Source organism: Coloeus monedula, assembly GCF_965178545.1.
Source record: "Coloeus monedula genome assembly, chromosome: 6".
NCBI classification, from domain to species: Eukaryota; Metazoa; Chordata; class Aves; order Passeriformes; family Corvidae; genus Coloeus; species Coloeus monedula.
In genome coordinates, this window is record NC_138786.1 from 47,630,063 (window position 1) to 47,656,627 (window position 26,565).

Genomic DNA, 26,565 nt, shown 5'->3' on the forward strand with positions numbered 1-26,565 from the left:
CAAGTCTGGCCAAAACAAAGCTTTGGGAAGAGAGAGGATACAGAAACCACAAAACGTGGGCTCAGGGAGATGTTGGCATTTCCAAATTTCCCCTTCTGAAGCTCTGGTAACATGCTCACTTTGAATCTGCACCAGGGAGGAGCAGCGCCAGGCATCCACATCTCTCACCGCAGCATCACCACCGAGATGGTCCCCAAGGGAACAGAACCCTAAGGGAAATCTGCCAAAAGGGAGATTTTTTCCTCCCTGATGTCTTGCATGTGCCTGGCCCTTCTTCCACAAAACCATTTCAGTCATTTTCCTCAAAGAAAACTGTTTTTCTCACACAATTTGATGTAATTTACACTCATTAAGCTGGCACACATGAAAGGTGTGACAAGCATCCACAGAGCTGTGGCAAAGCAGGGGATGGATGTGGGGAGCCAGGGAAGGGAACGGGAGCTCTCCCCTTCTGCAGCAGGAGCCCTGGTGACATCCTGACGCACCTCTTGAAACAGCACACTGAAAAAGGAAAATTAGGACTCTAGCTGGACACAAAGCAGCTTGTAAGACAAATGGCAAAACCAGTATGACATAGAGCAGGGGTACAGGGGAGAGCTGGGGTGAGCTGGGCAGCAAGGCTGGCAGACAGCCCTGAGGGAAAAGCCAGGCTGTGTATGGGAAACCAGAGACACCAAGATGCTGGACACCAACACAGGTGCTTGGAGGCTGGGAGGAGAGAAACCAAAACAATACACCCACAAGTGACTCCACAGCTCCACTCAGGCACCTAAGCTGTGACAGCAGCCTGAGAATTTTAAAATGGCTGAGTTAAGGACCTTGCTCCCAAACAGCTGCCCACTGAATAGGTATGTATTTTACTTCTCCACTATCAAATCAGAAGGGGATGAGTGGCCATGGCTAGGCTTTTCTGAACCAAAATGTTCAGCAATATGAATCAGGCAGCTACACAGACTGAAAGGGTGCAGATGTACACCATCTGAGAGATATGTCACATTGGCTTCAGTAACCACAAAAGCAAAGAGAAAAAGCAAAAATTTCGTATTACTCAAAAAGGGACATTTCCAACTAACATCTGCAGCCCCAAGCTATCAAATACCGAAATCCCGTCACTGTGACATCCGTCCCTGCCTGACTAGGTGTAGGTTGCTGCAGTCATTAACACAGGACCTGTGAATATCATTAAGGACACCTTCAGTGATGAGGAACCTTTTGTTGCCAGTAATTCACCATCAAAAGGTTTTCTCTTGTGGATGAAACCTACTGCTGTTACAACAGGTGACCTCTTTAAAAGTAATAGTGGAGAGATTACTGGCTATTAAAAGTTCTTACTTTAAAGAAATATTTATCCTGAGCTCATTGTGTCCAGTTGCGCTGCAACAGCATGCTTGAAGCAAACCTTTCGAATAGATTTGCCACCAAGCTTATCCATGGGAAAGCACGGAAGTGTTTCTATAGGATCAAAAGAACTGTATAATAGAACTATCCATGTCACCACGGAATTTAAAACAACCATTTGAGTAACTACATCCAGGACCAGAATCTGAAAAAGAAACTGTTTTACACCAGAAGCACATTTCTTAACTTCTATGTCTGCACCGCATCTAATGTAGCAGCACAAAGCCATCAGCCACCTCCTCACAGACACTGCTGACACTGTTGACTGCTCACACCTGTGCAGGAAGCCTCTGAGGGTGGTGAGAGCACACTCAAGGCTGTCAGGCAGCAAGGACCTGCACAAGCACCCAAGAGAACAAGGCATGATGGAAGAGTCTACCCACAGAAGGAGCAGGGTATTTCACTCACCACCTGACACTGCAGTCACGCAGAAGACAGAGCAATTCTGGAAACCTTGACTAAAACAAATTTCTGGTTGGCTCCCAAGAACAGCAAACTAACATCAGGAATTCCTCCTAAATACAAATTCCCCTTTTCTTGCCCTATGAAAAAATGTATTTAACAAGAAAAGTGAGGTATTTTCATGAGGAAATGGAGAAGCAGAAGGAAGGCAAGTAAAATACTTTCCAAGTTGTACTTTATGACACCCTGTCTTTAACTCTGAAATGCAGCAAGAGGAACACAATAATCACTCCAAAATCCACCTCAGGAGAGAATGACTTGCTTAAATAACTTTCTTGTACTAAGCAAAGAAACCTGCCAAGTAACTTCAAAGCCATCCCACAATACAACATAGATTACACATCCTTCACTAAATACACCTCTACTCTTGAAGGTTTCAAGTGTTGTGCTGGCACTATGGGAAAAAAGCGGTTCATGACTGCAAAATTCACCAAGAGTAGAAAACGCGAGCCTGTTGTGACCACTGATGCGGTGTTGAATCAGCACTACGACAGCAAGGGCAGGGATGTTTTTCAATATCCAAGGAGAGAGAACCTGTGCAACCAGGAACACTGCTCAAAGGCCAGCTCTATGCCATTCACTTGCAGACAGCGATGACAAGAAAAATATGCCTTACTCTTTTTGGTTCAACTACCCATCTCTCATTTTAGTATCATGCTCCTCCAAATGAAGGGTATCGCTGCTAAAATAGAACTAACTCAGAACTGTAGCTCCTTCATTCACATGAGGCAGAATTAGCATACTAGTATCAAAACTTGGAAAATAGATTACATAACTAATTTTAAACTATTTGTCTGGCAAGTGCTCAGGAAGATTTAAGATTAGATGCCAGAGTTGGTCTGCTGGTTTAAAACTCTATTGCTTATCCTTACTCATTGGTATTTCAAGTTATCAATAAGGACATAATGTTGCTTGCTCTGCTCTCCTACATAGATTCTCCAGTTTTAAATAGTTTTTTATGAGTGGTCACAGATAATACTAAAATTTCACCCTCTACAACAGGTTGCATATACCTTGCATATGAGTCTGGTGGGTTCTCTAGTTACTCTGTTTTTTAAACAATTATTCACAGAAACACACAAAGCATTGAATCATCTGAGGTCAGCTATGTTTTTTCTGGGGTTTTTTTTGGTTTGGTTTTTGTTTTTTGGGTATTTTTAATTAAGAAGTACAACAGCTAAGGAATTCTTAAAGAAAGAAAAACAAAGCCACTGCCAACGATTCCTATTATTACAAAACGCATTCCTCAGATTCACTGCAAACTTACATAAAAATTACAAATAACTATTCATGCAGTTTAAGGACAGATTTTCTTCATTCTCTTTTAACATTTCTAGCACAGACCAGTGAAATTCTCTATGTCCAGCTTTAAAGAACTGCGCTACAGACCTTGACCGCATTTTAATGACAGTGACAACTGCTTACTAAGCTTTTAATTTTCATAAAAATCCCCCTGACCTACAAACTTAAGAGAGCTAGAAATTTCCCCTGCTCTTCCAAGGAAAGTTTGGCAATGTTAGGTGACAGCTTGACACCAAGCTGAAGTAAATCTGAAGTAGTATCTGCATGCAGCGTAACAAAACCCTCACAAACACTTCTCCTGCATGTTTTCAACGTTTTTTTCAGTAAAGCAGCAGTCACAGCTCAGCTCAAGCACAAAAGTGAAGAAGCGTGAAGAGACTAGCTAAAACACAATTACATGACCATAAACATATGCTCACCTAATGCATGAAATTGATGTTTTGATGGGAAAGCTTGCTGGAGTACAGTGTTCAACCCAAGTAAGCCAGTTGCATCAAAAAATCATCAGCATTTCTCAAGAAAACAACAGGTTGGGGCTTTTTAAATCTTATTTTGCTCTAAGTAAAAACATCCATTACTTCAAATCATGCAAGTCCAAGTCTTTGTTTTTGCACTCGTCTCTTGGTATTCTAGCTCACTTGTTCAGTGAGCTACCCCAGCCACCAACCCAGCCATCAAGCTTTTAATCCCCTGATCTGATTTTATAAAAATGGCCCAGTTCTTCCCCAAGTGATGAAGCTGCATGAACCACCTCCATGTCTGCTGTTCTTCCAGTCACAAAATGGGCACTATCTTTCTGACTGAAGAGGCTGGGTGGATATATTACTTCCCTGAGAATGTAAGTATGGTTAGAGAGGAAAAGGACTACTTTATCTCAAAATGAAATAAAACAAAAAGGAAGCCAAGCATACAAATAAAAAATGATACGGAATAAAGAGGCCAGATCAGCACTGAGAAGTAACAGTGGAGAAAAGGGAAGGCCGTGGTATTCCGCAGTCAAAAAACACAACCTATTTCAGAGGCAAGACGCAATGCGATACCCTGTAACACAAGAAAGCGCCACCAAAATGGGCTGTGTTAAAGGAGTTCAAGTCTCACCAGAACAAGACATACCAGAAGTTTTCTTTGTACCTCTGGGCTTGTATGTGCTATCAGAGTGAAGGGCCCTGCCCTCTGCAGCCGTGCCTTCCGAGGCTGCCCCACCCCTTCCCCCACAAACCTGCAGAGAGAGCCCCATTAGCAGAGTGAAAGGCACAGATCCTATGGGCTTGTCTACCTGCCCCAGGTAGAGCAAAGAAACAGTGGGCATGGGACTGACTGCGTTTGGGTTTTACACAAATGAAGGAATTCACGGGCTTTTAAGCAATTTTTTACCTCAGCACTTTCCCTCATGTGTACAAAGAAGTTAGGAATGTCTTCTAGTGCATGACTTAGACACCCAGCAAGTCTGAGCTGCAGCCAAAGACTGCCAGCCCAAAGCATGTCTCCAGAGTCCAGGCTCCTGATCCTGCAAGGGGCACTTCAACAACAGGTCGGGAATGATTCTCTATCATTATTTCAATCACAGTGACCCACTGCCCATGGGCACATCTGGTCCACTGCTCCTCCAGCACATGTCCATTAGTACAGGTAAGCCCACACAAAATGATTGCCTACATACAGCAGTGGATCTCCTACACCACATCAGCTTCCCACTGCCCTCATCATAAAACGATTCCTCCAACAGGCTTAGGAGGTGTTGCACTACGTCACCCAGTTCCAAGAGTCTTATTTGGCTTGTTAGATATGTCCTCGTTGAGTTCACATGCAAACCACCCTATGAAGCTATTAGGCTGCCACACGGAAATCCTGCAAGCAGCTGAAGAAAGCAGTGTCATTAACTGCCCTTAAACAACGCCTGGCTCCTATATAAAGTAGATGTTGTTTCATGCCAGTACCTAGCAACCCCAGACGTTGCCCAAAGTCTCTGCAGGCTAGGCAAAGTCTGGGCGCTGAGGAAGACAGGCTGAGAGACTGTGAGGGAGGAACAAAGTGCAAGATCAAACAGACACAGGGAGACTGGGCTGGGAAAGCAGCAGAGCCCAGAAGACAAGCCTGTAAGTATGACAGGCCATCACAGGCATACTTGAGGAGATTAGGCAGCCAGTAGCATTAATAATGCTGTTTCAGCCTATAGAATTTCTGTATATACATGGAAAGTATAATTATCCCTACTCTATTGAAAAGAAAATTGAGAAGATGCAGAACCGAAAGAATAAAAAAATCCCCAAGGTCACCTATAAAATCCAAGACAAAAAGGAAAAAAAACCCCGAGACTCCAGACCAACACCCCATTAAGTGGGGTGCGCTAATTTCGTATTAGAGGTGCACTTATTTAAATACCCACTGGTTATCCATGCCCTTCATATTATCTACATTATCTACAACTGGAAAAGACATGAATTGCCTTTTCTTACAAATATATAGTTACATCATATATGAAAACGTAGGGACGATCTTAAAACGCAACCCTTCACATAACAGATACTAAAAAAATTATTCAACACTTATATCTGTGCTAAAGGTTTGCAGGTCACTTTTTGCCTGTCACTGTATTAATGACAAAATAAGCCAGTAAGTGAATTTCCAGAGGAAGGGGTTAACAGCTAGCAGAAATGTGTGAGAGGGAGTAGGTTGTACTAAATCCATTATCAGTGACAAACAAAAATAGAAATAAGGAAGACCTGACAAAAGCTAATGGATTTGCACCATTTCCCCCATAACTGTTTATTTAGTGTATGGGTTTTCCTTGCTTAGTGTTTAATATTGGTGTGCATGATAGGCAACTTTGATAAATGGTTTGAGAGGCTCCCTGGATGTGGGGTTTCCAAGTGTTCCCGGGCTCTTTACAGAAACAAAGCTGTGCTCCATCCCAAGCCCCACTCAGCAGCCTCAAAGGATCCCTGTCACCTCCAGAAGGCACACCCTGAAGAACAACCATCCTCCTGCAACAGAGACCTCAGTGCTACCCACACCCATCAACACACACATTACTTCGGCTACTTACATACACATTCTACTCTGCTTGTGTCCCACTTCTATGCTAGGTTCAGAAATACTTGTTTTTTACTATCCTTTCTCTCTCCTCCTCCTCCTTCTCATGGCTGAATGAAACCCCAGAAAGCAAAATAAAACATCTCCCCGTGCTGCAAACATCCTCCAAGATGAAGCAACTCATGACTGCAGTGAAGTTTTCATCTCATTCACACAGTCCAAATCAGCAAAAACACGTTGGAGCAGGGCCTCAACAGCCCAAATGTCATAAGCTGAAACTTCATGGACTCAAAAAGTTCTGGGACTTCACCACAATTCGGCATTTTTGCAAGCAGCCTTCCACCCAAACACCAGGTACGACCACAAGCCTCTGGAGAAATGCCTCCTAAATTAAACAGTAAGATCAATGGCTCTACAATGAAGACAAAACAGGGAAAGACCAGTTCAGCTCTAGGAGCAAACCAGCCTCCTGTGGGGAGGTCAAAACCCAGCAGCTACAGTAAGCACACTCCCTCTTAGACACTGGGCACTCTGGTGGGACTAGAACTGCAGTGCCTGTAAGAGAGGGCTTTCCTCACCTAGTGGGATTTGGCATCTCATTTTTACTGTAACCCAAACTGAGAAAGAAATCTCACCTGAGAGCCACACCACTGAAACCTACACATGGCCAGACAGAGAGCAACAAGCCCTCACTGGGACCACCTGCAGAGTCAGAACACTACCACCTAAGCAATAACCTCTTCTTGTGTCTTCTGAAGTGCTGGCCATAAAAGCTTTCCTGTGAGAGCCAAAAACACACCTCAATTGCACCAGAGCCTTCCAGCATAAGGAGGCTCCAATCTCAAGATGGCAAGAAAATTATATATGCAAGCAGAGGCAGGGAGCGGGCTGCTAAGCCACCTACCTGTCTCCATTGACTGCCATGCCACAGGTCACTACAAGCACCCTCTCCCAGTCCTAGCTGTACCTTTGGTCTCCTCTGGCAGCAGTGCATGAACGCACAAAGCTTCTTCCCACACCAGCTCAAGCCCATGGATGGCTGGACATAACCAGGGCCATGGCATTACCACAAGCACAAACAGGAGATGCTGTGGCACATGGCTTAAATACAGCGTTTCCACCCTGGCAGCAAGGACAGTCCCCTCACCCTCCCTGAAAGGGCAGGGCAGCTGCACCCACTGTGCCACAGCTGGGGAACCTGCATCCAGCCCCAGGAGATGAGCAGCCTTCGAAGTCAGGGAGGGAGAAACAGGTGAGAATTGTCCTTCTCAGCAGAAGCATGCAGTGGCAGGGGGTGAAAGAAAGCTACACTGTCAGGTCTTATCCAAATCATCCTCAAGGTGGAGTGAGTTAAAAAGAACAATGCAGGTGCTTTTCACTGTGGAAGCCATTAATTCAGATGTACTTATATTTTCTCCCACTTTTACTTTACATCTGCTGCAGAAACAAAGGCTTGTAAAAAGAGTAAGAAGATGAACTTGCTTAGTCTTCAAAGTTTGATTCACAAGAAGCTTCATTAAAACTGTAAGAAGACTCCCTTTAATATTTATCTCTACACAGCCATTTCAAAAATAGACTTGACAACTATAGGATTTTTCTGTCTTGGGTTTTTTAGGTGACTGTATTTTTGCAAGGATGGCTACACAGGTTGCAACTGGTAAAATACTAAAAGTGGCAGACAACAAAGCTTGGCATGGAAAACTTCTGCAGCATGAGCCACTCGATCAAGTGTATTTTAGAGTGGATAATCAGCATCTGTGAGCACCTCCATCAGTAAAGCATATCTGAAATTGTGCAGATAGTTTATTATTAAACACAGGAAAGTGATTACATTAGAGAAGTAATATCTGAACTCACTGCTGTGCAAAAAAGGAATATTTAAATCTACAATTTTTCCAAGGAAGCTAGCAAATCCCTGATCAAAACCCACATCTTGGCAAGAATAGAATTCACAGGTTTATTCATGTTATTTCCTGGGCAGACTAGTTCTACATTAGCAGAGCATTAATCAAAGTCTAAATACTTAACAAATCCTGACTCAGCATAAATTATTTCTCTATTTAAAAGTCTACCTCATTTTTCCAGATGCCATTCCAAATCCCACAATGATTTTGCTATTTCATAGAAACAGTAAAGAAAAAGTGAGTTTCCTCAATTTCACAGGAGAGAATCAAAAGGCACGTGAGAGAGGCAACAGCAGAGAGCCAGACTGCAAACTCACTGAAACAGACCCAGCAGAAATAGGAATGTTCGGCACGCTCTAAGCTGGTAGCAAACAGGATGTGAGCATCAGTCACTGTGTGCAGATAACAGGTTATTCAGAATAGCAAGTTCAGGCACAGACTGGGCCTTTTACCCAGTTAGGAAAGAGTGGGAGCAAGGAGGGGGTAAAAAACAGCTTTCAACCTACACACCACAGCCCAGCCTATTTGGGTTTTCCCTGGCTTCTTTTTAACTGAATTATCTCACAAGCAGTCATTTTTCATTTTCAGGTGTGATGCTCACAGGACGCCCCCATGAAATAGGAAGCCTGTGTGTGCTTGTAGCATACTGAAAGAAGAAATGACAGGCTCCTCAGGAAAACGAGACACTGGACAACCTCAGCAGCACCAGCAGCCCTGAGAAGGGGACTGGGGCACTTGCTGAAAGACACACCATCTACGGAAAGAAGGATTTATGCTTGGCTTGAACAGAACAAGAAGAGAAACAGAATTTGGAGAAGGTGAGGAGAAAATAAGTTGGATGGAGTCTAGAAACTTCAGGAAAAAAGCTGCGTCAACTTCTACATGGGACTAAGTCACCATCTTCACCTCCCACTCCTCAATGTTTACTAGGAAGCTATTACTCATTCTGATCATTGCATACAAAAAGGCTGTTGATCAATACTGCACAAGGATGATTAGTGATCAGTGATTAAACATCCGTGTATGAATTTATCTGACTTAACATGCCTGGAGTGGAAGGAAACAGGGAGAAACAATTTCTGAGCAGACTCCAGTAATGAAAATCGACAACTTGCCCAACATCAGATGATGATGTTGTGAGGAGTTCAGAAGTAACAAGGAAGAGAAGATGTATGATATTCTCAGAAGGTTAAAAAGTTGTTTTCTTCCAAATTATTCAAGCTCAAATATGCCTTTGAACAAACCTACCATCTAAAGGAGGAGAAAATCTCATTTAGGGATGCCAAAGCAAGGCTATTTTGATGACACAGGTGTCATGCAACCAGGCCTGCTGTGACCTGAGTCACTGCTCCAGGTCTCCTGTGATCTTTTCCTTGATCAGTTTCACACAGGAAGCCTTCATAGCTGACAGGCCAAAAATAGCATACAGTTTACGAGTGAAAATCCTGCTTCAAAAAAAGGCTGCAACTTCTTTCTTTTTCAAAATGCAAATGCACTTTCAGTACAGTGCAACGACGACTGAAAGCACTTCCCCTGCATTCCTCAGACAAGTGTTTATGATCAGTTACATTTAGAGATGATGCAGGTAGCAAAAAAATGAGAACGGGGGGGGGGGGGGGGGGGGGGGGAGGGGGGACCACAAAAATAGCAATTGGAATTGAGTATCTGAAGGTGAAAAGCAACCAAAAACATACAAACACCCCTACAGAGAAAAATGCACAGTGAGAAAATGAAGTCCAAACTGCTGAAGGCCCTATCCAAAGGCTGAACAAAAAAGGAATGGACACCTTATACTGACTCCATTCATCCTACCAGTACTGAAACAATTTAGCAGCAGTCATCTTACCTCTCAGAGTTGCATTATGTACCAAATCCTGCTGGAAACCAGTAACCAGCCCTTGAGCATGCTGACGGTGTAAAAACTCACCACTGCTTGCCCCCGCAAGAGGAAGCCAGTTACACCAGCTCATAAAAAGGGCTGGCTGCTCCAAAGGGTCCTTCTCTCTTCATAGTTGCACCCTACGACCACAAATGCTGACAGCTGCACTGCATGGTGAAGGACTTCTGTAATTAGTGTTTTTCTTGCAAAAGACTCTCTCAGACAATACCAAACACACCACCAACAGAAGACCTTGAAAGAAACTTGACAGATTACAGCTTTATTGCAATCTCCAGAATCTCGCTTTAATGTTGCTGATTCATAGAATTTTTAGCACGTTGGTATTCTAGATGTTTCTATTAGAAAGTCGTGAGATGGTGGGGAGGGAGGGGAGCTGAGCTGGGGGGCAAAACAAAACCTTTCCAGCTGTCTTCATTTCTATAAAAGAGCTTGTAAAAGTTCTTAAAAGCTCTAAAATAAGGCACACAGCCCCTCCCTTCATTGCTTTAAATGACGTGATTTTTAAGCCAATTTCATAACTTTAAAGATACAAATCTCTATATAAATACCCTCCCACACCACTCTTATCACGTCCATTCATATTATTACACAAACACACCCTTAGATGCTAACATTACTTGGTCTAACTTAAAAGCCATTCAACACAAACAGAACATTTATTTGGGCAATTGCAAAATTCCCTTCCTTTCCAAACAAAAGCATGTCTTGGTACACAGTGCAAGAAGAGTGAAGCTACACATGGCATGGACTGAAAAGCTGTTTAAACCACTCTAGAATGGTTTTATTTTTCACCTGATGACAAACAAGAGGAATCAACAGACAGTCAAAACAGGAAAAAAAGCCCGTTTACTGATGAAGCAAGTTCTTCCCCTCTTAAATGAATGTCTAAATTAAAGATTCAAAGTGCAAATCCAACAAGTTTGCAAACCCTGTATTATAAATAGCAAGGGGAATAAATATAAGATGATGTGGCACACAAGTGGGTAACTCTACCATAATTAAGACACAGACTCTTGTCCCATCAGCCCAAGCCAGCCAAATGCATTTCTGGCATACTGGACTCTACTGGAAGGTGAGTACAACTTGAGTGCTGGTGAAAGAGCACAAGGTAATTAGCAAAAGTGGTTAGATCATAAGCATATTTACTTTGAAACTAAAATAATGCAAGAATTTTAGCTGGTGGGAGGAAGACATTTTCCTAGCCACAGAAGAAAAGGATGAGAAAGCAAAACCCTTTCTACAATTTCATTGCTACAAATTAAAATCAAAGCTTCCTAAATGATTTTTTTTTTTTTTTCGAACAAGAATGACAGAAAAAGTTGTCTCTTAATGGAAAGGGTCATAATTACATTTTTGCTTTCGCAAATTCAAAATTAGTCAGCTCTAAAAACTAACAGCAAATGACACATCAAAGCAGACTTGCTAAGCCAAGAACAAGGAACTTTACTCCTCCAAACAAATGCAGCACTGCCCAAAAGGCAGTGAAATATTACGGGTGTTTTAGCAAAACTTGAAACAACAAAAAATTAGTCAAAGTGGAGGTGTTTTACTACATTTTAAATACTGATTTGTTTCGGAAAAAACAAGAGAGGTGGTTCAGGTTAGTTAAGATTCTTAATTTACAGTCATCTGTTTAGACTAACTGGTAACCAGTTGCGGCAAGACATCTTTTCCAAGGAAACTTTGCAGAGATTAGCTCAGGTGGTTAGAACATGGTACTAATAATGCCAGGGTTGCCGCTTGGATCCCTGTCTGGGCCATTCACTTAAGAGCTGGGCTTGAAGGTACTTGTGGGTCCCTTCCAACACAGAATATTCTGTGATTCAAGATGTACCACTATGACAGCATCTTGTTTTCCTGGCACAGAGACACAAGCAATAGAAAGCTCTACCCAATTTTTGCTACCATTTTATCTTAAAAGTGCTTGGATGATCTAAAAAAGCAGTGTGACTCTGTAATGCTTTTTTTATATGAAATATATTTATATACACACACATATATACAGATAGATAAAAAAAAGATTTTAAGCAGAAAAGGGAGGTACATCATGAACAATAAAATTGCTTTTGCCTCACAAGCTGGGAGCTAGTACTGGACTGAGTCCTCTGTGCAATCTGTCTCCATAATAGCTTCTTTCCTCTTTCTCTGCTATGCAGCTAAAAGTCTAGAAAGTATTACATATCAATATAAAATTGTAAACCAAACCTACACTCTTTTACAAAAGCAAGGTCTGTATAGTTAGCCCTGAACACTGAAGGGGAAAACCTTCACCTGTATAGAAGAAAGGTAAGAGAGAAAACACAAATAAATTGGTGTAATGACTAATTACATAACAATAAATGCATTACATTAATTGCCCAAACAGGAAAAAAGATTCTGGACAAGTTCATCCAACTGCTTCAAAGCAAACCACACAACAGTACAAATGCCAGCATTTGTCTCACTCTCAGCCATCTCAGCCACATCCTGACTCTCCAACTTCCCATCTCTCCTAACTGAAGACTGAAAACCTGCACTTTCCATACACGCTATGCATTCCTTCTTACTTCAGCTACACAGGAAAGCCAGCAAACTACTTACACCATCATATCACAAAAAGGTTTTTCACCCAGAGGGTGGTTGGGCACTGGAACAGGCTGCCCAGGAAAGTGGTCACAGCACTGGCCTGACAGAGTTCAAGAAGGGTCTGGACAGGACTCTCAGACACACAGTGTGATTCTCGGGGAGTCCCGTGCAGGGCCAGGAGTCAGACTCAATGATGCCTTCTAACTCAGGATGTTCCATGACTATGATTCTATTCATGTATAGCCCCTTAGTCCTCAAGTACTTCAGGAAGGGTAGAATTATATAAGAATCATATAATTATTTCCAGTTAAAGTTATTTATAAATATTATGTCTGAAGGGAATTCCTGCAGAACTGAATACCTTTTGGCACAGGGTGTTCACCCAAAGCATAATTGTAGCTCCTTATATACCAGCAGTGGGCAGTTTTTAAACCTGTCAAACATTCTCTCTGAAAGCCTGCAAAGTGCTCCCAGGAGCAGTGATGATCTCTGGAAGTGCAGTGATTCTGTTTTTCTGGGGCTTGAGAAGGCTGCACACAACCAGCCACTGCAAAGCAGTGGTACTGAGAAGAATCCTTCAAATACAGCTTTTCCTGCATGGGAAGGACTTTAGTCCTAAGGATGAAGATCTTGTCCTTGCAAGGTCTGTCTAGTTCTTCCCAACTATTTTAAGAAAAGATATCTAATTGCAGAAGTGCTACATTTATTACATTCTGAACCACTAACCTTAACAGTGATGTTTAACACCCCTCCCGCTAATGTAAAACCAAGACATTTCATGAATGATTTCCCTATTTTTACTGACGCATGCAGAACCTACAAGAGGTAAGCGTTCCCACTCTCCACACTAAACGGTGAGGAAAAGAGACAAAAATATGTAAATGAAAGCTTGAGATAAGGTATGCCAGCAACTAACCCTAGTCTTGCATTAACCCCCACAGCCCCTGCAAGTTGCACTGTAGACACTTTTTTTCAACTGTAAAGTCAGAAATACATTTATAATAGTTGCTTTATCTCAGTGAGTACCTTCCCACAGGTAGGCAGCTGTGGGATCTCATAAACATAGCTGTGGAGCACAGGCTAATTTTCTGCTCAAAGCTTGAATGAGTGTGAATTCACCATTCAAGTAGATTCTCTTATGCAAAATCCCATCAATAAGTTTCTGCTCTACGTACTGCCACAGACAATTCTCCATGCCATTGAGACTTCCCTGTACAGAAGCCTGTTCGTGCCTCTGCTTACCAACAGTCATCATTCAGCAAGTTACACTGGTGCTTCAAAATCCTGAGAGCTCTCAGCTAGTGGTAAATTGCTACTCTTCACTGCTGCAATGAAATATAGCAATTCAGCATGCTGTAGATAGTGTTTTGGTATCTTAAGTCACTGGCTAAGGGCAGCAATTTGGTTTCTTTTCTACTTCAACAAGAAAAAACCCACTCACATGTAAGATCCTTAGAATGAGTCCTCCCACAAATTCCTACACTAGTTCCCAGGACTGTTTCCATAACAGTCTGAATGGAATGTGAAGAACTAAACAGAAATAAATTAATTTAACAAAATTAATTAATTAAAACATACTGTCTTCAAAATTATTATTATGGATAACTAAGCAGGATCCAGAGGCATCATTTATGGCCACATCAGCTACTTTCCACAGCCCTCAGTCCCAGTTCTGTTGTTGATACTCAAGAGTAAATCAAAAGCAGCTTTTGTGAAGTCAGGAGTCCAAACCAGTGGGAGAACAAAAAAAAAAAAAAACAAACAAGTAATGTTTCGGGCTAAGAAGGGCCAACAATGACCCACAAAAAATTCAGGAGGAAAAAAAGCTGTATGCCAAAGCAGGAAGGTCACTCCCTTTCTTTCTCTCCCCTGTTGCTTATCTTACATGACCTCTACCACTGATGAGACTGACACCACTTACAGTTACCAGAAATTTAGGACTCTTTTAAAGCCAGTTTTGTTGCCAGCATGTAGATAAACCTTGTCAGCATCGAGACTTTTATAAATGTGCTTATTCTCCAGAAAGGATAACCACTGTTTTATTGCCATTGCAATAAATGGCCAGACACAGCAGTGACAATGAGCATGTGTAAGTGCACTCTCCCGACTACCAGACATCTCAGCAGCTCCAGCCACTTGATCACTAAGATCTGAAGGCTGCAGGCTAAGAGGAATCATGGACACAATGGCATGGCAGAGCCAAAGTATTCTACACCCTCTTGAGTAATTAAAGGTGAGAATTGCTGTGAGCTTCAGTCCTGGATGCTAATTTTGTTCACAGGGAAAATATCTCAGGAAGCTCTTGCTGAAAGCAGTACACCTGAAGAAAGTGTTTCTTGCCCTCACCTATGAGGCCATTTAGTCCCAGGGCAGGCAGACTGCTGAAACTACCCACAGAGCCACTCTCCAACAGCAACATGCCTGGTCCTCCATAACAGCCACCTTTGCCTCCACTATTAAAGAAAGCATACGGTATTACTTCTGTGCCTGAATTCTTCCAAGCCAGAGAAAAGACACACATGAATTAAGTCCAAAAAACTAAGCTACAAGACTGAATAAAGCATCCAGGCACATATTCAGGATGCACTTTACCTTTAAGGGTGTCAGAGCTCAAGTGTCAAGGACAGGGACTCGTAAGTGCACCTGAACCAACCACCCATGTTTCTCTGTTGCTTGTCAATGAAGCACTGCCAGACAAGCAATTTTGGCAATTCCTCTCTTTCCCAGCCCACCCATAATCATTTCTTATCTCTGGAGCTGAGAGGGTACCCCAATTTTAGCCAGCTTTGAGACACTGGAGCAGCTGGCGAATAGTTGGGGGACGGAACTTAAACTAAGCGGGAACTCAACTGAATGACAGATGTTAGGAAGCTAAATAGCTTTTTCCTTGAGACCAAAATTTAACTACTGAATCGTAACAAGCCAGTTGCTACTACTGAAGAAAGCAAAATCTCACTGTTTCTAAACTCCTTAAAAACTGACAAACTAAAAGTACCACAAAACCAGCAAAATTCTTACGTACCTCATAAAAATGAAGTTCCCCCAGTATCTTCCTTTACCTAGAAGACCTTTACCAGACTTGTATTGGTTAAAAATACCAGACTATGTATCAAAACATAAAAGCAAATTACTTAGTGAGAAAAAGCTCTATTAGCTTAAAAATACATATAAGCATGGGTCACATCTTTCCCTAGATGCTTGCTAAGCAAAACTTAACCTGAGGCAGGCACATGGGGCTTTTTCTTAAACAAATCTGTGTTCACAAGAGTAACTGAATAGAATCATAGAAAGGTTAGGGTTGGAAGAGACCTCAAACATGAACTGGTTCCAACTCAGTCACCATGTGCAGGGACACGTTCCACTAGACCAGGTTGCTCAAAGCCCCATCCAGCCTGGCCTTGAACACTTCCAGAGATGTGGTACCCAAAGCTTCTCCGGGCCACCTGTGCCAGTGCCTCACCACTCTCACAGTAAAGAATTTCTTCCAAACACCTAATCAAAATCTCTCAGTTTAAAACTGTTCCCCCCGTGTCCTGTCACTCTCTGCCTGTATAAGAAGTCCCTCTCCCTCTTAAAAAAGAGTCCCCTTTAGGTACTGGAAGGCTGCAACAAGGTCTTTCTGTAGCCTTCTCTTCTCCAGGCTGAACAGCCCCAGCTCTCTCAAGCCTGTCTTCATGAGACATGCTTCTGCCCTCTGATCATCTTCATGGTCCTCCTCTGGACCTTCTTCAACAGGTCCATGTCCTTCCTATGCTGGGGGCCTTAGAGCTGGATGCAGCACTGCAGGTGGGGTCCCACAAGAGCAGAGGGGCAGAATCTCCTCCCTCACCCTGCTGGCCACGCTGCTGTGGATGCAGCCCAGCAGAGAGTTGGCTTTCTGGGCTGCAAGCACGCATTGCTGGCGCATGCCCAGCTTTTCAGCCATAAGAAGCTCCAAGTCCTTCTCCGCAGGGCTGCTCTCAATGACTTCATCTCCCAGTCTGTGCTCATGCCTGGGATTGCCCCGACCCAGATGGAGCACCTTGCACTTGGACTTGTTGAGCTTCATGACATACTGCTTTGTTATAGCTACATGCAGTGCTTGCACCATGACCTCATCCAGCAAGTCTGCCCAGTCTTGCAATGACAGAAGTTAACTACTTTTATATGCTAACCCAGCACTGACCAACATACAAATGACAACCAGCCAAATTAAAAAGTCACACAGGGTCCATTGTTCATAAGGAGTTTGCCTTATGTTATTCTATATCATTCATTTATATTAACTAGATTTATGATGAAGATACAGCAATCAGCTGAAAATAACACAGAAGGAGCAGGTATAAGCAACCTGCAGACTGCCACCCAGAGCCCACCAGGCCAGTTGTGCGAATGACTTTAGGTGGTGCAGGACTGAACTAAGGTTCAGTGGAGACACAGTAACTGCCTGAATCCAGAGCAAAGAAAGGAAGTTTCTACCGCAACTGAAAGGCTACTTCAGGCTGCCTGAAGAGTATTCTCAACTCCTCAATTATTTTCAACTGCTGAGTTATGACCAAGACTTTTAAATGTTTTTTCTCAAGGTCTTCATCCAGGAAAAGAAGCCACACAGCACAAATTGCTGGGCTCTTTCAGACAACGTACAACACCTCCCTTTTAGAAAAGGAAGGAGTAAGTCTAAGGGACACATATTTAGTAATTAAAATGGATTCTTTTATGTTTTGCCAAAGAACTGAAGTGCAAGACAGAAGTGCATACACTCAGCCACACCAGCAAGCCCAGTTCACCCCTGATGTTCAGCTACAACCAGAGTTAGCACGGCCACCACCGTGGGCCTGGTGCTCAGGGGCATGTCTTGCCACATTCACTAATAGATATGTAAAAGTGCTCCTGTGTGCCCACATCCTTCAGCCCGTCATCAACAAGGCCTCCTGTGCTCAAGCCAGAGTGCAGCTCCAGGATCTGTGCTTCTTTTGCTGGCAGTGACAACAGCATTTCATTATCTCTCTGACAATTGGAAAGAAACATAGGAGGTGATGAGGACATAATGACAGCAGCATGGATAAAGCCTGACAATTGATTTTATAGACATCCTTTCCTCTTCCATAACAGCTTTTCAGAGGATGCACAGCACAGGTTCACACAGAGCCACCTCTACTGCCAAAATTAAGAACCTTGGGAAATACAGAGAAACAAATCTTGAAAAAACACACGTGCATACATCCTGGTGCAGCTTTTGTAGAACCATTTCACCCATATCTTATGGACCCAATCGAGCACCAAGGATGTACCTGACGGAACGTATTCAAGCAGCCCCACTGGTTTAAGTGCAGCCTGTGCTCTCAAATGTAAGAGCATCCCTCACCCCTTCCCTTCCCAATCTTCTCCTCCTGTCACCAGGTCAACTCTGAGCTGGCTGGAAGCCCCAGGCACAGCTTCATGCCAAATTAAACAGAGCTGAGCCCATGGCCTGTGCTGACACTGGTGTTCCTCTGACCACAGTAACCATGAACTAAAAAAGGAGCTGAAAATGAATCCAGCTAAATTAGCCCAATGAAAAATAACCCCAACTAAACTATACAAAGAGTTTTCAGCCTGCTCATTACATAGTGACACATGTGCCAGTAGGAACTGAAGAGGGGCTTGCAATACAGCCCCAGATCAATTCCACCTCCCAGGAAAGGGAACAGGCAGCCAGGTTCATCAGGGTTCATGCAGGAGAACGGCAGCCCAGACTTTGATCACTTTAAATCTACTGTAAAACACCAAGAAGAGTCACTAACACAGGCCACTTGAACAACAAACAGCACAGTCCTGCTCCTAAAGGGAGAACAAAACAAACATCTCCAGCAGAAGAAAGCCTCCCATTGCATTTAAACTTCTGTTCTCATTTTGCCTTAACCTTTACCTTGTGGCAGGGACTACATCCATTACCCCACCAAGCAGTCATGCATCATGCAGCTGCCAGCCCTTCTTCGGTAAGGAATGGCTTGTCTCAGCAATCCCAACTGGCAATCCCCAGCCTCCCCATCATCTCTACTCCCCTTGTCAGCACAACTATTAGCTGGACTGCACTGTGACCTGAATTGAGGAATTAAGATGAAAAGCAACACAAGAATTAAAAGAAGAGGGAAAGGTATAAGTCCAGTCAGATCAGTTGTTTGTCACAGAAACAAGAAAGTTCACGTGCCACGAAGGTGGTGGAGCAAACAGTCACCAAGTGAGGGAGTGCAAACACAGCTGAGAAATGGACTCATCAACCTCACCACGGCCCAAGCCCAGTGGTAAAGAGCAGCTCACTCCTGATTTCCCATGCTCTTTCAGCAATGCTTAACACACTTTGCATCATCTTTGCTGTGGGTGATGAACACAGACAGGGCCCCTTACTCCAGTTTATTTAACCTAAGTGGCCAATCTTTCTGGTAGGTCAATGGCCTGTCACTGTGCAACCAACACCTCAGTTACGCAGCAGGGCACCTGCCCGCAGGCTATCTTAACCGAGAGGAAGATAACACAAATACCTTACATATAAGGTTCAGAGGAATCCCTGGATACTGCCAGCTCTTCATCATTACTTGAAAATAACTGCTTATGCTTTCTACAGCTCTAAAACAGTTAATTCAGGCAGATTCCAGTGCAGAGAGTTAGCTCTGATGTAAAGTCAAGCAGCTGGAAGCCAGTGAAATGAAGAGTGTTATTTCCATGCACAGCTTTAGGAAATCCATTATTTAAATATTCTGAATGATTCTGGGGTTTGCAATTCAAAAACAAAAGGGAAAGGATTCAAGAAGAGGTCTCCATAAATTGTCTAATATCTTGAAACTCCATTTACAGAATGGTTCTAGACTTCTACGATTTCTCTAGAAAGAGATGACCCTTGTTTCTCTGCATACCAATTTGAGGAGAAAATTTCTGATATTAGAGAGCTTTTTGGTATGACAGACAGAAATATAAGAAAATGCATTTCAAGTTAAACTAGACAAATTCCAGTTTAAAACCACAAAATATCCTTTTAATAATTAAAGAAACTAACAGTTGCACCAGCTTATTTAGGACATTAATTTATTAATGGAGTCAGTATCACCTGAAGCCTTTAACGTGAATCTGAGGGGTTGTTTTGTTGGGTTTGGTTTTTGGTATTTTTTCACTTTTGCTTCCCAAACCATTATAATTGCAGTGAAATTCTGACACTTCTGTTATTTGGATCAGTCTAGGTGATAACATTAAAAACAGAGGAGATTATTTCTATCCCCAGTGTGACACTGAACTTTCACAGGAAACCTTCTCAACAACATTAAAAGAGGGAGGGCAGGGTCCCATCTCCCTCACCTTTGTGCATATGCAGATTGGATTAGGAGATTCTAAGAAAGAACAAGCAGGGTCCTTTTCCTCTCACTCCGTCTAGTACTGATCTTTTCACAGGATTTTACCTGTCAAAACCCCAGACATTATCGTATCAGAGGAGAGACATTTGCAAGAGGCACTCCTGAAAAGTCTCCTGTGCCCAAAGGGGTTCCCCACGGCTCCTGTCAAGATGCCCTGGCAGAGCACTTATGAGAGAGAGTGCATTAGATGAGGACAAGTTAGACATCAGCTCTCGCAAAGCTCAAGGACCACTCGGGAGTCCTCAGATCTCAGAGCCTGCTCCAGACAGAGGAGGAGCCTGGCTGGATCTCCATGACCCAGTTATGGACCACGTACTTCTAAGAATAACTTCCACATCAAGCGAGGAGAATTTTCTTCTCCCATCCCCATAAACATATCCTTTACCCTCATTACATTTTTATTAAGATGTCCCTCAGCATAAATGCCAAATAAACCTTTCAGATGCTTGAATTTCTTCAGCGTGCACACAGCCAGAAGCATGTGTGTGCTTCCCTATCTCAGACAACGCAGTGCAGACACAAAGAGGAGTCCTCTTGATAGGATGGATGCCCAAAGAAGCACAGAGCAGGGAAAAAACAGCAGGATAGCAGAGAGGAGCAAGGGGACAAAAACTCCAACCTTTATAACCACAGGCTGTTCACTGAGACAAAAATACTGCAGCGAAGCCAGCAAGGTCAAACATCATTTCCCCTCATCTGATAATGATGACTGAGGAAGTTTGAATTCATAAAAGGCGCAGACACATCACACACCCTGGAAAGACAATCCTACCAGCCTTTGTTCAAAGCAGGAATCTCTATACGAATAAATCAGATTTTCAAGGGAGGCAAAAATAGGGCTTGTAACAAAATTTTTCAGCCGCCCCTTAGCTCAAACAGCTCTAGTGGGCATAGCTATAATCACAGCAAACCTACATAATGGGTCTGAACTAGCTTAGCCCTTTCCCTGCAAGCAGAGAAGCTGCCACATCAGTAACTCCGTTGCTATGGCAACTGCTTACTTTCCATATCAACTGCAAACTCGTTGCTATGGAGACACATATACAAGAAAAATTCCTCTCTATAGCCAAGGACCAGATGGTAGGGAAGTCATGGACTAACGGGCTGTACTAAGTGGGACACAGACTACAGGACATATAGATCTGTATGTTCACAATAGGATTAATCTGAACAAGTGAATTCACAGGTCTGGCAGTACAAACAAAGCCAGGGAACTCCGCATCTACTCCCCATCATGTGATAACTTCATACTCTGGCCAACTATTATTAAACTGCTGAGCTCAATGCAAAGAGGTTTGTACAATCAAGGGCTCAGCATTTTCCCTTCTTCCAGCCAGCTGTCTGTCTCAACCCAGATCAGCCTCATCGCAGTTACACTAACAGCCACGCTTTTGGTTTGCCAGGTAAGCCTGATGGCACTGCAGCTGAAATGGAATAGCAGCAATGTAAAAACAAATCCTCTTTTCCCAGCATTCCACACCAGACTTAAAGCACCAGGACAGGGCAAGTCAAAAACCACAATGGGGATGAAGCCTGTCTTTTTTTTTCCTCTGTGTTACAATGATCTCGCATCAGGAAATTCAAGCATTCATACGCAGGCAGAAAAAGCTGCAGACTATTAGATGCATATTTAGCCCCACGAATATAAACTAGTGAAACTCAAGACTGAGAAAACTACTATGCAGAGGGAATTCAAAAAAGAATTAAGTGTTCAGCAGAACTTTTTTTAGAAAAACGATTACTGAAAGGCTACATAAACAAACACTGGAAAGCACAACTATGAGAGGAAAAGCTTCTAGCTTTTCACAAAGTGTCAATGCACATCAACCGGGAAATGCCTGCAATTCCCAGCACTGATTAACTCCTTCCCTCCATACTGTACATGTTTCAGAGCCCATCTTGTTAGCATTTCATAACATGCCATTTGCTAAATGCTGGGGGATTTTTTCATGCAAAACCAGTAAAACAGGCAGACTCCAAACCTGCAATTTGCAAAAACTGTCTGCAAAGGAGAAGCAGCATAAAATGATTCCTTACAGATGAAAGCCCCTCTTTCCCCTGCCCCAAGCCCCATACCAAAGCCAGAGAACCCTTTAGATGGACACCTTCCTTCCGAACAGCAGAGGTATTTGCTGCAAGGTACCAAATCAACCCCAAGTGTGCGTGGACACACACTAAGGCATTTTTGAAGCCATCAGTTGACATTTACTGCTTTCCAAGTCCGCAATTAGCTGTCAAGCACCTGATTCAGCAACTCTGACCAAGGGCCAATTCTGAACTCAGGACTCTGTCTGCCACATCCCTTGGCCAGGACACAGGGAAAAACCCAGCAAGGGACTTGAATGACCTGCTGTGGTGCATTTTACATTTGAGATTCCCATCTCATTCACCTTAAAGCTGGCTACCTGCTTACTAGCATCTTCGGGAAGTGCAAGAAATTCTTTCACATAATCTGAGATTTTCCAGGAATTAATAAAACTCCACCCTGTTATTCATACAGGCAAGGCCTCCCACCACACCTTGTTGTCTAGCTGTGTAACCATGGCTGTAACCACGAATTTGAGACGTGGGTGACCAGTCATGCATTGTGCTGCGCCACCTCCCCACGGAGCAGCAGTGCAGTGTGGTATTGTTCAGATGAGCTCAGTGGACTGCCGGATATTTCACAGAAAGACATGAAGACAAGTTCCTCATAGGAAGGAAGCTGAAATCTGAATAGTCAACTTGTAAACAGAGGAAGAGGGACAGAACAGAACACAAATGGCAGTGTGAAACACATGCCTTGCCAGTTACAGTATTTTGGTGGTTTTTTAAGAGCATTGTGTGAAGATTTCGTACAGTCTGGGACGGGGTCATAAGTCTGGTGTGGCATTTATTATTACAGTCTCACTTCCAAACCAGAATTTAAAACTCTGGTTTACACAAAACAAGATCCAGTTCAGGAACAGGTTTTTTCAGTCTCACACACAAGCTTCCACAGCAAATAATTGATAAAAATACCAACAAACAGTGTGTGATCAGCAATATGGGGACAGTGGATTCCAGGTAATAATACTTTTTAAAAAGAAAGAAAAGGAAGATAGATGTGTCAATCCTTTCAAAAATGAAAGCTCCATAGAAAAGAAAGTTAACTCATCTAAAATGAAAAGTTGCTAGTTTAGGATAGAGTATGACTCCTCCTCTAGAGTTACTTGAGCTTCTATTCCACAGCTTTTAAAGTTAAATTGCACACAAAATAGGGAGAACAGCACCACCAAGAGAAGTCTAGTTTCAGGGTAACAAGTTACAAGACAATCCCAGCATTTATCTCACTGAGATACAAAAAAGCTGAGTGCATCTATTGTTTCTGCCAGGGGGAGGTGTTCACTTTCTGATCTTCAGCCAATTTTAGAGACAGACCACGAGTGATGTGATTTTACCTATTTATTTCCCTAACCTGTGAGAAGGCCTATGAAATTAATCTGCAAGCTGTTATTTTTATCAGTATACTCATACTTTGCCAAAGATTCATCCAGACCACTGCTTCTGGAGAAGGTCCCCTTCAGAAATTGATTCCTGCTCCCAGGCAGACTGACGGAGTAGAAGGCTGCCCCCACTGCTCCGCTTGCTTCCCCATTCCCTTACACACAGCCTCTCTTCCTGCAGACGCTGCTGGGAAATCAGCAATGAACCCAGGAGACAACAACAACAGAGATACAAAAGCAAAGATGTGCTCCCAGGGCTTCTGCTCTGCACCAGCTGCAGAAGTTACATGAGCCCAAAGAATGCCAGGAATTTTGGTGAATGGTAACCTTCAGCTTTGATGCCAGACCTGTCTCCTCTCTTTGAAGAGTCTCTCTAAAACCTGCTTGAAATGGAACAGAGCTTCATCAGCATTACCCTCCTTGTGTAAAAGAAAGAAAAGCTTTTTTGGGTTACAACACAGACCAGGGCAATAGAGATGGACTCTTACATAAGGCATACCCTTTCACTATACATTTGTATAAGCCAAGAACAGCAAGCAGCCCATTTATAACATGATTACATTCATCTAGTATAGCTGGAAACCATTACCACAGCATGATAACTAAAAACAGTATTTAACCATTATGCATGAAGACACCAGCTGGGGGGAAAAAACACACACACACACACACTGAGCACTTTCTTAAAGATGTCTAGACAATGAATTTAATAAAATCAGAATGCGCAATGCTAAAGAAATGCTGGCTCTCTGAACTTAATCAACTATGTTACCAGGCACAGCGTTGCACATTCTGTATTTCACTGTTAAGGACATATTCTGGGATTAGCAGGTGAATATTTTCAGAGCCAGATAGGTTCCCATAGTTCCAAACTCACCTGACTTCGGTCTTTGTCCACTTTCTTAAAACACTTATTCAAGGATAGATTATGTCTCACAGAATTTTTCCATCCAGTGGGCGCATTTGCAAAATATGGAAAGTGTTCCAAGATCCAGTTGTATATATCCTTTACGGGCAGTCTTTTGGTTGGTGAATCCTCAATGGCCATAAATATGAGGCAGCTAAAGGAATAAGGAGGTTTGCAGTTGGGGTTCTGCTTGGCATCGTAGGGCATGTCAGAGTGGGCAGGAGACGGCGGTGTGTCATCACCGATGTCCTGAACAGGGCTAACGCTCCGTAACACTGAGTCCCCAAAGCTTTTCAGCAAGTTCTTACTCTCATGTAACCAGTTCAAATTAGTTAGTTCTTCATCTTCCATGGCCCCTTTATCTAATCTGATGGCAGGCAAAGAGAAATCTAGGTCCTCGTCATCGTGAAGTGCCTTTGATAAATCGCTATCTTGATAATGCTGGCTCAATCCACTGGGAACACTAATTCCTGAGCCTTCTGGCTTCTTACTGGGAGGCATGACTGGACCCATTTAGACAGCAGCTCCTGGGAGAGTAAATCCAAAGAAAGGGAGAAGGAGAGAAAAGTTAGTTCATAAAAAGGTCCTGCGTAACATTTTGACAGCTTTTCCCTAACTGGTCACTTGGCCTTTTGCCATCTGTATTAAACATGACAGTTTCACATAATACTCATCCACAACTGCTGACTAAAATAATCTAAAGTCAGCACAAGGGAAGAAATTTCAGTCGATGGGTTAAGATGATAATCCAGATACACCTCAGTTCTGCTTCATGTATGTGAAGCCCCACAGAGCAAATCTCAAAGACGTATCTCTTTAGTGATAAAGAGGTGTTTTCAAACCATTGAATACTCCAATTGTAACACTTTAATAAGCATGTGAACTAAAAAAAAAAAAGTAAGAGTGATTTAAGGCCAGTTGCTTCAGATTAATTTCAGCTGTTTCATGTTTGAGGACAATACAATAGCACCATGATTATAATCACTCTGGCTAAAGGCTGAAGCAGACAAATATCCTTGGTTTGTCTGACTTGGTTGTACCAAAACTCAGAAATGAGAGCAAACCAGCAAAGTCAGGAGAAGGCAAGGGGGAAAGCAACACCCAGTAGTTCAGGGGCCAGGGCCAAGACATGGGGAAACAAGTGCCAGAGCAATAGAGTACTTTAAAAATGTATGTAAACAGAGAAGATTTTAACATAAGCTGAACTGTATTTCAAACATGGTAGAAAACACGAGTCAGAAGGACTGCCTGTGATGCTCAACAATGGCTTGTGAGAGGTGGGATGAGCTGCTGATGGTACTGCACCAGCAGGCCCTGGAGGGACACCTGTGAGCAGTAATATTTGGGATGACCTGAGTGTTTCAGAAGCAAACTAAAGTTGGGCCCCTGCCCAACTCAAGAGAAGCAGATGAGCCCAGCAATTCTACTTCAGAAGCAGGAAACAGGCTCCCTTAGCTTCTACATACAGTCAAACTGCCTGGAATTAAGTCTGGAGATGTGAACAGAAGTGGAACAAAAACTGAACAGAGTTAGTAACAGAATTTAAAAGGACAAAATTTTCTGCACAAACACTGAACACAAACAAAATGACTTCCTGTACCTAAAATATAACCTCAGCAGTTACCTGAAGTCATGCAGTCACACAAAGGATACCATAAATGAAAGGCAAAAAAAGCTACAGGTAACAACAGAATAAACTATCTATCTGCAGGGAAAAATAGAGCAACACAGCCATTATGGGCAAGAGGAATAATGGACTTTACTTTAGCTGTCATAAATGAGCAAGAATGAAAACTTTAAGTTCCTTGGGTCTTTCTATAAAGAAGTCACACAAAACCAGACATTACTAAAAATGAAACACACAAAACTTTTCTGCACAGAAGCCCATCAATACACTCAACATGCTCAGTGAAAATGTGCAGTTTTACGTAAGTATGTGGAAAAGGAAAAAATACTAATGCAGACATAAACACCAGGAGGCCAATCTTGAGTCGGCCCCACTTCCTAGCTTTCAAAACTGCACCCAGCGCAAGCAGAAGGTAAACAAGGCAATCGCCAGCGTGCAGGGGCACTGGCATTGCCTACCTACGCCGCACACTCAACTTTGACTCCAAATGGAAGTTCCGTCCCATGAGCTTCTAAACAGGAAAATTATATGATGGCTGACAGTAAAGTAATTTAATTGCACTGTTGCTATGACAACATGCTGCTCTCTTTCTGTTTAATTTCCTTATTTGCCAGTATCCTCCCAAAGGGCCGTATCACT

The 26,565-nt window shown here is 42.8% G+C and overlaps 1 protein-coding gene across 9 annotated transcripts in view; it reads right to left on the minus strand.

Moving 5' to 3' along the window:
• The window catches only part of FOXN3 (forkhead box N3), a 212,251-nt gene that overhangs the window by 111,568 nt on the left and 74,118 nt on the right, over nucleotides 1–26,565 (minus strand). For all 9 annotated transcript variants that reach the window (XM_082284248.1, XM_082284253.1, XM_082284252.1 and 6 more), the window contains one exon: nucleotides 24,270–24,826. In XM_082284248.1, coding sequence (XP_082140374.1) covers nucleotides 24,270–24,812 — 543 coding nt within the window. In that variant the 5' untranslated portion in view covers nucleotides 24,813–24,826. The remainder of the gene's footprint in view (nucleotides 1–24,269; nucleotides 24,827–26,565) is intronic.